Here is a 14417-nt window from a genome sequence, read left to right as displayed (position 1 = left end):
GGAGGAAGGGGTGATTGTTTTCTTCGTTTAATTTGACTTGAGAATGAAAGGCGAGAGGTCATTAAGATTTAAAAAACCCTAACGAACCCCAACTGCTGATGAACAGCAGTCGGTCTGCGCACGCAAGGAAGGCTATTCCTATTCTTCTTTTCTGGAAAAACGAAAGCAAAAAGCAGACTTCCGGCGGACACTTTTTTGGCTGAGTGGACCATCTTGTTTTGTACTATCTTTGGTCTCACCTACTCTAGTCTTTGTATCTACGTACACGGTAACCGGAATGAAAATAAATCAATATTTGTCCTGTGCTGTCACTTCCTGAAAAAAAAAAGAAAGTCATGAGCGTCTTGCCGGGCTCGCCATCCTGACAGGTCAGTGAACCTGTGCGTGTGCATCACATTGTGAGTACCGGTTGGGGTCACCAAAGTTCATTCAAAGTCTGTGCGCTGCGAAGTATAGGGCTCCGGAATGTGGGGGAAGGGGGGGGGGGAGAATTATTGATTAAAAAAAACCATACAGTCGGGGAAGGGGTAGGGATGAAGGCAACTCTGGATGACAGAAACTAAACTTGGAGTTCTGAACTGTCCGGTTACCGTGTACGTGACACCAGAGAGTATTTAATTATAATATATTCTCTGGTGACTCTGATACTACATGCCCGGTAGCCGGTTACCGTATATAGATATTGAGGCTACATGCCCGGTTACGGTGTACATGACACTGAGATTACGTGCCCCGTTGCCAGTTAGACTGTACGTAGACACTGAGGGTAGGAGCCCGGTTACCGTGTACGTAGACACTCCGTTAAAGTTAAATATGACTTATAAAGACTTTATAACCAAACAGACACCAAATTGTCCTACCCCAAAGTGAGATGTCAAGACCATTCCCATACTCTTTCAAGAAAAGGTGCGCCCCTCTCCTTTTTCTCCTTGTTATTTAAGTCAAATTAGATAGATCTAGGTCTAATTTAGATCTAGGCTAGATGTAGCCTAGATAGATCTATATAGATCTAGATTTAGATAGTTCTAGATTCTAGAGAAGTCTAAGCTAAAGTAAAGTCAATCCGCAAAAAGTAACTGTTGTAAGGCTAAGGCCTGTCCTAGGCAAGCTAGGCTAGAAGCTAAATTGGCGATTTTGTTGTTTCGTTCGTTGAAGTCCAAAGTTGAACGCCAGAGACCCTGAATTGCCAGGTAATCACTGAGGAGAAAATAAAAAAGACGGGTCTATTTCTCCGAATGTTTGGGAAAATAAACTTGAACTCTATTTCTCCGAACGGTTTCCGTTTTCGAGATTTGTTGATAATAAAAGCGAATGGAGTGGCTCGTGTGTGTGTTTGGTGTGATCGGATGGGGGAGTGGGGGGTGGAATGATTTTGTTTTACAATTTGCCTGGTGACTAAATGCAAAATAGGTTACTGCCAAGGTCGAGCAGTCTTGTTTTCTCGCAGTACCTTTTGGAAGTATTTTCAAATGAAGTGTGTCCAGGTACATTGCACCAACCACGACTGAAGTATTTGAATATTCAGACAATTAAAAATCTCTAGTTCTAGAAATTGAATTTGAATCGAAAAATGCTTCTTCCCAGTCCCCGCAGAATGGCAAAATGAAAGGACGACGCCTAAATCTCGCAAATAACCCCAAAAATCTCGAGATCGGAAACCGTTTGGAGAAATAGAGTTCAGCTTTATTTTCCCGAACGTTCGGAGAAATAGTCACTTCGAAATCAAAATTTAAGTAATTGCCCTTTTTCGGCGGTTTCCACCCCTAATTATTATTATTCGCCGGTTTGGTCCCCAAGAGTCAAGAGTAGGGGGGTTTCAGGCTTGCCCCCCTGACCTAATTTTATATGGAGGAGGGGGAGGGCCTGAATTTTACCATACTGATGTTTTGCAGTTAGGTTGCATCCCTGTTCTTTGTGTTGCCTATTTGGTCATCGAGACTTTCGGATTTCTTCTCTGGATGTAAACAAATGGGTGGTGGACTTAAACAAACAGAACTTCAAGATCACCTTAAATTAACTTTTTCCGGACGTAGGGTTTTTTAGGTCTAGACATAATTAACTTGTGGCTCGATTTGGCTATGCAGGTGGTGTACAAAATAACTTAATAGAAGCATAACCATCACTCAAAACGTAACATATGATATATCAAATTGAAGGAAATTGAGTGAGGCATACATCCCAACATGAAACAAGGGTTAATTTTGAACTTAAGTATTCTTTTTAAGGGTTAGAAATGGAGATGGTGATGGGAAAAATACATTTAGGCGGAAAAAATTACATTCATGACCACCAAACATGTGAAAGCAAATCAGCATACCTATCTTATCATATACAGGCCAAGTATACCGAGTCCGATTACATCGTTTTGTTGATGCAAGACTGCAAGAACTAATTCACTCGTTTTTCCCAAACCCACGTTTTGACAAAGCGAATATAGATGTTTTCGTTTCCTAAATCCTTTCTGAGTCTTTCAATAGCAATAAAAAGTAATTTTAAATGACAGATCGTGTTGAAACGAAACAATACCGAGACACACTGTCAGAACTGATATATCTGCGATATGTCTGCAAGGGGTGTGGACTTGCGATATATGGGCGATACGTCCGGAAAGAGTCTTCTGCACAGATTAATTCTGATGCTGAACACTTTGTAAACTGAGAAGAAGAAGAAGAAGACTACGAGAGGCATCAATATGAAAGCAAGTTCAAACAAAGTTCAACGATGCTGTGCAAATGTCAACCGTTTTGGTCTGGATCGTTTCTTTTAAATTTTGTAAGCACAAGAAATTGAGCACTTACAAGAGATTGGACTCATCTGTAGGAAGCTGAGCTGCAAATGGAGTAGAACTAATTCGAGACTGCAAGGTTTGCAAATGGATTCTGTGAAGTGCAGAAGCAGTATACTAGGGGATCCAGTAGGAATGACTCAAAGATGGAAGCTTGGAAACTGCCAGTGCAAACCGTGAGCTATGCAAAATCATCACTAAGAATCACGATCAGATGATCGGGCATCCCCCTTGCAAGATAAAACAAGATGGCTGTTACTATAAATATCGGCCTATGGCGTTTAGTTGTTGTTCTCTAGCTATCCCCTTGTAATCTTGGGTTTGTTCTCTCTGTTTGGCCTGACTGATTATTGATTCAAAATGGGTCACATCAGGCTCCTCAGATGTGGATTTCTACTCCGTCTTGGACTTCTTGATATTTTCAAATGCTTAGTCAGTCAGGGGTTGAGTTGTGGGGAAACCGGTCATTTCGTCGCACGATCATCTCGTAACACCCCAACTAGATTTCTTTGTGTGATGAAATGCCTTCGCTTTGGCTCCAAAATTGTTATTGCTAGATCGCCAGCAGTCTTTATTCTAAATCACCTATTCAAGCACTTAAATCATTGGGCGTTACCCTCTTGTTTTTAAGTACCTTATATGCCTAAAACTGCACCTGCACCCTCCCACCAATAAAACAACTCAACAAAAATAATCACCCAGTTATAAAATCAACGATGTAGATGATCAGGAAGGCACGACGACTCACCCGTCATTCCACACACCACCCAACCCTCCCCCAAAAATTGTGATTTGCGTTTGTCATGACAAAGCGCGCTTGATGTTTGCAAGTGTGTGACGAAAGGACTCTCCCTTCAACCTTGTGGGTTTAGGGTGTGATGAGATGACTATGACGTCTTGACTGCACCGGTGTGACGAATTGACCGTGTGACGAAATGAGAAATGACTGGTATCCAGTTGTGGTATGGTGGGGTTTCAATAGAAATTCACGGGAGAGGGAGGAATGGCAGCGCATCCAGTCGGTCATAGTAGTCTTACCTCTAAGGATATAGAGGAGACGCCTTGTCTACCGAAGAGTGCTTTTATCAAATTACAAGTTCTACAGAATTTTGTGCCCCTATTGATTGCCTCCTACAGTTTGCGCTAAAACTCTTGACAAACTGACAGGGTTTTTTTTACTGTAGTATAGCCAGGTACCCATTCCCTCCTGAATTAAGTAAGGAAAATTTGTAGTACCTTTCCCAAGGACACAAATAATGTTGGGCCCCTGATGACATTGGATAAAAAAGCGACTTTAGGGTTGTGAGCTCAAGGGTCTAATCACTAGATCACACTGTCACACCCTCCCTCTACTTTTTGTTTCACACGGTACTGGTCAGTTTCAAGCATACACTAGTAGCCTTTTGATAGGTGTGGTCAGAAGAAGCCATTGGAGTAAAAACAGTTATGACCTGGAGTTTTTCAATGCAGGGAAGGGCATAGGTGATGGAGACGGGTATTGAGTTGGGGGAGGGAGTGTAGTCTAGCAGACTGCAAAATTCTACTCATGATTTAGGCCTAGATCGATGAACATACTGCCTGCACTGTTACACTGAACAAAATTTCAAATATATTGAAAGCTTCCCTCAGAGGAGTGCGCACAATCACAATGTATGCAATGGATTTCTTGTAAATATCTGTATCAGGGGTTGTTTTAACAAATCATGGTGTCAAACACATTTGTCATCCCCAATGTGTTTGAGTTATCGATGCCTGACTTTGTATTTTGTGTATAATTTTATTTTGAGAAATTGTATTTTTATATATATATATATATAAATATAAGAGTTTTTTTGATATGATATCATGTAGTAGAGCATCACATCCACCTTCTTTTAGGAATATAAGCAGAGTTGAATTACATGATTCTGAACGTCCCTTGAAAAATTACCATTGATGACTCTGGCTCTGGGGTGAAAAGTCTGTCACAGAAAGGGGTTGTAAAGAGACATTTGATGAATTTAGTCTCCAGCGCAATGTCCTCCAACATTATGTGGTGTCCCACTTGTTAACATGTTTTTATTCTTTCTTTTTGGTCGTCAGGTCTGAAAGGTGATTGTTTTCTCAAATGTAGTCATGCTGCAGATGAATAGGATTCCTCTGGAATGTTGAGTATTTTCTGAAATGGAAATCTTTTCTTTTTACTGTTCCAAATAAAAGACTCAAGTCACTTTAAAATTGCTTACTGGGCGGGACAGCTACTTTCTTCCTGTTAAGTCGTTAGTGTTAGGACATTGTCAGTTGACAACAATGGCAATGGATACCAAAGCCACCTTCACTGGCCAAGTGAGGACCGTTGGGATGACTAATACTATTCAATGGAAGACTGGATCCATTTGTTTTGATGCTGATCCGGACTGCAAGCAGTGGATGGCAAAACTGTACCTTGCAGCCAACCCGAAAAGAGTTCTACATCAAATGAATGTGAGTATGCATATAGCACATTGCTTGCTTTGAAAGGACTCTCGGGGAAGGAGATTGGGTGATGGTTTAGTAGGACGGTCTACCGCAATTTTTTCTGGTATACTTGATGTATTTTACTGTAATATTTTCTGGTATACTTGATGGTCTACCACTGGGCGGTCTGACATATGGTTTAGATGACAATCTGCCAGTTTGTACAAGCTTGGGACTTGTGACAAGAAGGCTTACCAGTTTACATAAATTCACTGAGAGCGTTTATACAAACTTTGGACTGTTATTGGCTGCTTTGAAAATGTTGGTTCTCAGAAGGGAAAGACTGGAACGTTGGTGTTTTGTGGTTGTAGTTTACATTTCCCCTCTGATCTGAATGGCCCAATGCTGTTGTTACTGCTGTTGTTCAGCATACACAGACCTTGGCCAATCAGGTGGGACTTATGATAGACTACCAACTAAAGCAGCCTGGACATTTTGTTCTTATGATTGCCCCCCTGTCTTTTGAGCATATTTCTCTGAGAAACGCTGAAACTTTGCCTTAAAATTGTTTGTTCAGGTTAATTGCTAAGATGGGCAGTGTTCTATCGGACTTGCTTCTTGGGTTTGATGGGATAGGTTTTATTTGTCTTATTCTTGCTGAAAAGGGTGTTTTGTCTTCAGACACAAAGTTAAATTGTTGTCCTAAATTGTTTTCGAAGTAGGTAGTCTTATTGGTATGAGCACATTGTTTTATGTGGCCCATGTTTTGTTGTTTTACTAAGTTTTTTGCAAAGAAGATCGATAAATATTTTTCAGTTGTTTATGAAGAACACTTGCGAAGTGCCCGATTGAACGCTTTTGTGACTGATGATAAATGTATTCCCCAAACAAATTGTCAGTTTTATTGCTTAGAATAGAATGAACTTAACCATGTTGAAGATACCATTGTCTTCTTTATAATTAATACAATCTTTGCTTTGGTTTCATAAGAGCAAGTAAGATTTCTCCCAAATTTATTGTCTACCGTGTCTTTATTTTCACCCTCTCAGATCAACTCCAGTGAAATGAGTGTGAAATGTAGTCGGCTCATCATCGAAAATAAGAAAGGAAATGGCATACAAGTGAAGCTGACATCAGGAAGAGATACAGAGGATGCTAGAGAGTTGATTCGCAAGATCAGAGACCGAGGTAACCACAAAGGCTGACTGAAACTTGTTGTGCATTGATGTTGACAAGAATGGATGCAGTATTGAACAAAAATGTTTTACATTTTTGTAGCCAGTCGTCTTTTTTTATATCTTATTGATGTGGAGAGTAGCACAAATATTCAGGGATCTGATATAAAAATAATTTTTAACTTGCCTACCATTGAAGAGCGAACAGCTATTGCCCTCTACTCTTGTCCCATTTTTAGTCTGTTTCCCTTTAACTCAATTGCAATTTCAACCTTTACAATTTCTCTTTGTAAGAAGAAAATGCTGCAAAATGACTTCATTAAAGAAGAATTTTCATTCAGTCGTGAGAGAGGGATTCTTTGTCATTTATTTTAGTCTCTGGGGCCCCCTTGTTGCCATGTGAAAGCATTGGGTTTGTTATTACAAGGAGAAAAACATTTTTTTTTCAGTTTCAAGAAAGTTTTCTTTCCTTCTGCTCAGAAGATTGATTCACACTAGTTTGCATGGCTACTATTTGCTTTTTTTTTGTTGCTGAATTAATTGCAAAAATAAGTTAACTTACCTTAAATAATTAGTTTGGATGATTACTGTTTTGTAGTGTGTTTGTGTTCTGCGCAGGTGAGAGTGTTACAATTTATGTTGTGATTTTTAAAAGTTATTTTATCTTTTGTTTTGAGTTTACCCACCTAATATTTTTTAAATTGTCTGTACAGTTTCAGAGTCACCAAAGAATTCTAAAGCAGAAGCAATGAGGAGACCAAATGGTTTCATCTCAATGCAAAGCTTGAAGGAATCGGGGAGTGAAAATGTCAGTCCTTGGAACAAGTCGCACTCTAATGTCTTCATCACTTCACCCGGACAAGCTAACTTTGTCCGGTATGTTTGATCTATTTGATTATTTATTTGTGACTTTTAGCAAGTCGGCAACGCATTCAAACTCTTCATGGTTGAGGAACTGAAAAGTGTGTCACCAAGGACTTGCAGATGCACACTTTAGTTATATTATTATAGTGCACTGCAGAACTTATACTCATGAAGAAAACTCTTGCACTGACTTGTAGAGCTGTAAGAGTGTATAGTAGAGGAAAGAAAACTGCCATTTTTTTCTGTCTTCGAATTGAAATTTGTTGTCATGTAGCATGCATTGATGTTGACACATCACAGTAGTACAAAAGTACTCAAGAGGGTTGTTAACATTCTATCCTATTGTGTATCGTCTTTTATTTTCTACCGTCTTTCTTTCTTGTTCTCTTCCTTAGACTACTGGGGCAAGACTGGCCTTTGAAATGATTGTCATGTTTTTCGTAGAGCATTCAAGTAATAATAGTAATAATAATAATCTGGGATCACAGTTTGCTGCGGATCCACGATTTTCTGCAATTGCGAGAACTTCCTAAAATCCGCTTTGTGGTCGTTCCGCCTTGGCCTCAAGTCGGGCTGCGGTAGGCTTCGAGTAGCCTGAGAACGGCCCTAAGGCGCCCCGCGATCTGCGGATTCGGCTTAGCTCGGCCTATCGTTGACAAGATGAGAGTGAGACGGTTTTGGGAAAAAGAAAGTCATGAACAGTAAAGAAAACACGCGCTCTCCTTTGATTGGAGGTGAACTGGAACTGACCGTTTTCCTCTACTTCCATCTTTGGTTTGTTTATTTTGGTTTGTTTAGCCTTTTTAAAATTGATGTGGGAAAAGGGGGGTTAACAATATTCAGGGAAGTCTATTGGATCGATCGTCAAAGTTCAGGGGTTGAGGAAAAATTTCACTGTGATCTCTGAATAATGTGGATCATTTCTATAGCACTGACTCCTGCACAATACAGCTGAAGGCTTTTTTGCAGTAACTTTTAAACTTAATCTTAACATAACATACATGATCATGAATGTGCAGACATAACATAAACAACAACAAAAAAGCAGATATTCATACATATATTACTATCATTACATAAACAATGATGATACACACATGTTTCATAATGAACATTGAGAGTATTGTGAGTAAGGACTAGTGTTAGCATACAAACAATTAAAAACAGGACTATTAGTAGTAAAGAAAAAAATATGAGAGGCATGCAGATGGCTGGAGGGCTCTACTGGTAGGTTCCACTTCTTTTCTCTCCCCATTGTTGTTATTCTTGTATGTCTTTCTTTTCAACTACATAAAATGCCCCTTTGTGTCAAGTCGTGCTTCTTTTTTGTCAATCAATCAGAAGCTTAACTGAGAAATGCAGTCTGATTTGTAGTACTCTCTTCTAGGTTTGTTGAACAGGGTTTTTTTTTTTTTCAGAGAGGTTTCATCCGTATTCTTTTGTTTGCTTTGACAGATCTCAAAATTCCTCATCTGGCTCACTTACCAAGAAGCGACCACCAGACCCACCTAGTCCTCGCCCCCAGCATTCATCATTGAAGTTGAAGAGACGGCTGGAATTACTTCCCTCCCCGGACTCCAAAATGTCAGTCAGGGGACGTGGTAACACGTACGCAGACGCGAATATGGCTTCACATTCTGCTCATCAATTTACTAGGTAAGAAAATTGCCTGAACAAGAATATAGTTCTTCTCCAAAACACTGAAGTCGGCTGTGGTTTAATGGTTTAGGCTCTTTGCTGTCGCTTTCAATAAACGTGAGTTGTATTCTCATGTGGGTGGGTGGTTGGCGGGTGCTCTAATGTGGTTTGCTCCTTCTTTCCTGTCAAATGTCCATCGTCCTTATCTCTCCTCCTCCTTTTCTTTGCATGCTATTCTTCAGTAAAACCTCTAATCTTCTGCACTTATATTTATAATATTATGACCTACTTGTGTTTCAAGTGCCATAAAACTCTTACCGAAACAAGGGGGAAAAAAAAAAGTAAAAAATTCCTATATGGGCAAGTTATTTTATTGAGTATCTGCTGGTATATAATTGTTTCTCACTCAGCTTAGGCTGACCCTGAGAGTTGGGTCAAATTTGCTTGCCTCCTATATGATCTAAATTGAGTGGGAGGGGAGTGAAAGACTGACTGGCTATCAGTCAGTCAGTCTGGGGAAAGTAGTTGACAGAGCCTTTATTTTAGCCCTCTTAGCTCCATAAATAGGTCACCAGGTCAACACAGCAGAACCGAAATGGCGGCCTGTTGATGGCTCCCCAGAACAAATAAATTGTTTCAGTGTTTTTCAGAGGATTACGTGGTGTTGCAAAATAATTGCTTTTGCTTTTGATCTAAGCGATGTGTTTCCATGAAATTTCACATCCTAAGACCTAGGGCGTCAGCTTCTAAATTTAGAGTGGAATGTTTTTATTTCTAAGCCTGCATTAAAGACTGGTGTGTCAGGCTGGTAAAAGCCGCCGGTATGGCAACATAACGAGAAAGCCAGTTTAGGGTTAATCTGTCCCCGTCGTTTTATGCAAGAAAAATTCTAAAATTATGCAAACTGAGCCCAAAAATGTGAAACTGCGATTCTGTTAGTTTTAACAAAGAATGATAAAGGAAAATAATCAGAAATTATGCAAAAAATTATCAAATTTGTCTAAATTATGGTTTGGGGACAGGTTAATGACATGATGGCTTTTATTCCTTTGATTTCCTTACTTCATTTTTGATTTTGTGTTTTCATTCAAGGGGGAGAGATGAGATGATATAGGGACGGTGAAATACTTGTTTATATTTCAATGAAGGTATTATTGTAATTTAATATATTGATAATCATAATATGATAGTTTTTATTCTCTTCTCTGGTGTTTATTTTCTTCCTCAGCATGAAAGACTCAAGTTTGAGGTAAGTTTTTAGTAAATTATCCTGCAAACATTGTTTGAGATTTCACCAGTTCGTTATTTTGTTTTTTTTACTAAAACTGACAGGTCTGCCTTGTATATTTTGTTAATTTTATTCATAGTGACGTAAAATGTTTCCGCAAAAGCTTTCGTATGTTGTCATACATTTCCTTATTTGTACTTGCCAAATTGCTGTGTATTAGACTTGTTGTACCCAAGCATACTTCAGCCTTTTGCTCTCATATTGTCAGGTATACCAAGAGCAATCCAGGCCTTCATAGCTTAAGTGCCAAAAATTTCTATGGATCCAAGACTCCATCTCCCTTCTTGTTGGACAAAAGCAACAGGTAAGTGGTCAAGACTCATGCCAGTGTTATGTTCTTAGATGAACCACTATTGTTTAACGTAGTCCGCTCCTTTTCTTACGAGTGTGGAATATGGCTGAGGTACACAAATAGGAATGAAGTGGGGGTAAAAATAAAATGAATATGAATGAAGTATGAATACGAATTGGTGGGAATATTAATTTTAATGAAGTGGAAATAAGAAATGATTTTTAATAAAAATGAAAAATGAAATATGAATCTCTATAAAGTTCAGAAGAGTATGTGTCTGTTGCCTGCCCCTTTCTTTCTGTCTTCATCACTATTCTTAGAAGTCTGTGCCCGTACTAATCAAGTTGCAATGCTAAAGCAAGCATGGAAATTGAAAGCGAAGAAATTGTATGTTGCCGATTGAAATAGAGAGGTTTTTATGGCTCCAAGTTTAGTTACTGATTTTTTAATTTTAATTTTACGCTTTGAATTCTTGTGTTTAAAAGTTATGTGTGTGAATAGCCGTGCAGTCCCGGCATTGAGAAGAATAGGACTGCCGTGGGGCTAGCGTGTCGTACGAGGTGACTAAATGACGAACCAGGTAGTGACTCCCGAAACAGAGTCATCCTCCCGGTTGGGGGTTGAGTCATGAGGCTAACAACCTCTCTCATAAAAAAAACCTGTTAAAGAAACACATGCAAGCAAAGCCTTGTGTGTGGCCTTTATCCTGCCTGGGGTGAAAGGCATTGATTATGATGATGTGTGTGAAGAATGAACCTCCCACCCTCCAAATTAAAAAACAACAACCCAAAAAACCAAAAGAATTTAAGGACAGCTGTGTGTCACTTGTGTTTGAGACACAAGGTGGGAGGGGAGGGAGACTGCTTTTTGAGGTATTGAAAAGGGTGGGTGGAGGTGGAGGGGGGGGGGGGGGAAGAAAGCAGAGGTAGGGAACCTTATTTCCTGAAAAAAGTGTGAAAGCAAAAAACAACAACATGTAAACAGACTGGTTGAGGTGACATGAACTGTCAGGAATGTTTTGAGCACAAGTCAGTGAACACTCTCAGCCCCACAATAGACTTGAGTGATAGCCTTTGTTTTCCTCTTTTTACTCACTTTCTTATTCCTTCTGTCTGGTTTTTCTGTGGTTAGCCAATGTCAGAGCAGATCAGGCCTTCCATGTAAGTATCAGTAACTTTTCTTGTTGCTGGTGTCTACCTCACAATGTGCATTTTAAAATCAGACAATTTAAAAATGTGTTAAATTTCAATCTAGGCTGGTTACAATTCTAGAATCTACCTGTGTTGTATTTTTTTTGCAGTGTTTTGTTGTTTTGCAATATGGAGTACCCATTTATGAATTTTTTTGTCCACATCATTGCATTGTTTTTGTACCTGCGCCTTCGTTTCAGGGGATCAAACATTTCCAGAGATACTTCCAATAGGTCTGTGAAAATCCAGGCTTCCCCACTGACGGCAAAGCCAACTCTGTCCCAGCGAGCGAAGTGGCTGACAGGCGAGAGTCTAAGGTCACATAGCATGGCAGTCAACATGGAGCCCCCACCCATTGATGAAAATGATAACATTAATGAAGGCGAGGATGGCAGTGCAGCAGCAGATGAATGTCCGGTGGATATTTGTAGCGGATCTGATGATGGTGTGGTGAGCTTAAAACTTCCAGCAATGGACGAGAACTGGTCTTATGGGCAGAGTTCCACTGTTGGGTAAGTCTGACTTGAGGGGAATTTTTAAGGGATGCCGTATATATGTGAGACTTTATAGTTGGATATTAAAAAAAGGAAGTTCCGCAGAGGGCCGGCCCACCAACAACACCCCCTTTGTTGGCATTTTATTGCTTTTGCACCCCCTGCACCTCCCTCTCTCCATCCACAACGAAAATCCGATATTCTCAATAGTCCATGGAAAAAGATAATGGTGGATTCCACACGACTTGAATTTGTCCTCGACTGGAGCTGTCCAATGTGCTTTTCTCTAAAAAGATAGCTCCCCTAGTCGTCAAATATACCGAACTGTAAGTCATCAATAGGATGCTATAAGTTTATCAACTCTTGTAGATAGTTTGCTCAGTGGACCTTGTCACGGTAAGTGCAGCCCACTGCGGAACTCCTCCATGAAAAAAAATTTTCACTAGTGTGCTTCAGGACTGATTGGAGATTTCCTATCAAACACCTGTCGTCCTTATCTCTCCTTTTTTGTGTATGTTACTCTCTTGTAACACCTCTATTCTTCCGCACTTACATGACCTTCTTGTTGGAGTCTGCCACTTATTTGTATTTGTATTGCTTTTTTTCAGTTCTAAATGGTTATATGTGGGTGGTTAATGAGTGTCACTGATCCCATAATCCACGAGGATCGTAGGGGCGCTGTATGATATTGAGAGCCTCGTCAGGTGCCTCCACTTTTCACATTTCTTGGTGAAGGATTTTCCTGTCCGCTCCTCAATGTTGTCGATCCACCTCTTTCTTTGCCTTCCTCTCTTTCCCCTTCCCTGCACAGTTCCCTGATAAATGGTCTTGGATAGGCCACACTATCTTGTTACACGACCATTCCAATTAATTTTTCTTCACCTCACAGTAGACAGCAAGTCTAAATAGTGGCTCATGTGTTGTTTCACTCTACTGCGCACTTCATTTGTGATGTGGTCATTGTATGAGATGCCAAAGAGTTCATGTAGTAGCTATCTTAAAAAAATATGCGGTATTTCTAGACAGACTGGGTTCAAACAACTCACAATATAATCGAGAGAAATTCCATAACGAGTGACCACTATAAAGCAGAGTGGAATAGAGGGTAGGGTTAGGGGTTGGGTCAGGGTTAGGGTTAGATCTCTTCTTTATTGTTTGTTGGGGGTGGTCACTCGTTACGGAAGTGGGTGGTTGGTTGGTGGTCTGGTGTGGTTTGCTGCTTCTTCTTTCCTATCAAACACCTATTGTTTTAATCTCTCCTTGTTTATGTTTGTTATTCTCTTGTAACACATCCAGTCTTTGACACTTATATGACCGTATAGTGTTGTGAGTGCTGTAAAACTCTTACTAAACGGAAGTCCTTCGATATAAATATTTAGAAATCTACTTTTTAAAATCTTGTACCCTGAAGTTTGCGTTGTAATGTTTTGCCTTTTTTTATATATTAGTTTCACTCGGAAAATATGAGTTTGATGCCCACTCGGGGAAGTTTTTATATTGTCTGTTCGTGGGCCGGGATTCTGTATCCCACTCAGCCAGGGTTAGACCTGACAGGCAAAATCAGAGCAGCTTGTCGCCTACATAATCTAAATTGTGTTGATGGGGGCTGGGGCATAAAACGCTTAATATTTTTTAAAAATCTTCTGTGTTTCAGCTTTGAGAACCTAGGCAACTCCTGCTTCATGAATTCTCCGCTGCAGTGTCTGTCCTCTCTGGAACCTTTCTCGCTGGATGTCCAGTCAGCGATGGTCCTAGACGGTCGATATTTTCAGCCCGATTCTGTCACCAGGTGAGAAAGTGGGTGGTGGGCAGGAGCTCTGCTGCAGTCTTCTCTTTAGTGTTACTGTCGTCTGAATTATGTTGTGCATTGAGTTTTTGGTCTACCTCCTAATTAATCTGGATCATATCCGTGGGTGGTTGGCGGGTGCTCTGGTGTGGCTTGCTCCTTCTTTCCTATCAAACTTCTGTCATCCTTATCTTTCCTCCTTCTTTTTTGTGTATGTTACTCTCTTGTAATACATAATCTATTCTTCGGCACTTATATGACCTAAGATCTAGATTTAGTAGGTCTACCTGCGGAGTGCAGACAGGCCTTTTTAATATTGTTATTGCTGCTTATAATTGTTATTGTTGTTGTCTCCCTCCTTCTTTCTTCATATTGATGATGTTGCTGTTGCTGCTGTTGCTGCTGCTCTAGCTCCTGATGTTGCTGTCGTCATCGTTGTTATTATTGTTCTCTCTCTCTCTCTCTCTCT

General features: G+C 40.1%; 1 protein-coding gene across 2 annotated transcripts in view; it reads left to right on the top strand.

The window, feature by feature from the left end:
* LOC101863297 overlaps positions 1-14417 on the top strand; it is a 53014-nt gene that overhangs the window by 2308 nt on the left and 36289 nt on the right. The window contains exons 1-9 of one of the 2 annotated variants that reach the window (XM_035972410.1): positions 799-906; positions 4868-5248; positions 6271-6409; positions 7110-7272; positions 8716-8916; positions 10127-10147; positions 10395-10490; positions 11869-12180; positions 13817-13951. In XM_035972410.1, coding sequence (XP_035828303.1) covers positions 5075-5248; positions 6271-6409; positions 7110-7272; positions 8716-8916; positions 10127-10147; positions 10395-10490; positions 11869-12180; positions 13817-13951 — 1241 coding nt within the window. In that variant the 5' untranslated portion in view covers positions 799-906; positions 4868-5074. Of the gene's footprint in view, positions 1-798; positions 907-4867; positions 5249-6270; positions 6410-7109; positions 7273-8715; positions 8917-10126; positions 10148-10394; positions 10491-11868; positions 12181-13816; positions 13952-14417 lie in introns of those variants that run through there. The other variant, XM_005108377.3, reaches the window with a different exon arrangement.

Source organism: Aplysia californica, unplaced genomic scaffold, assembly GCF_000002075.1.
Source record: "Aplysia californica isolate F4 #8 unplaced genomic scaffold, AplCal3.0 scaffold00684, whole genome shotgun sequence".
NCBI classification, from domain to species: domain Eukaryota; kingdom Metazoa; phylum Mollusca; class Gastropoda; order Aplysiida; family Aplysiidae; genus Aplysia; species Aplysia californica.
The sequence above is the reverse complement of the archived record's forward strand: the minus strand, read 5'-3'. Positions and strand labels throughout refer to the sequence as shown.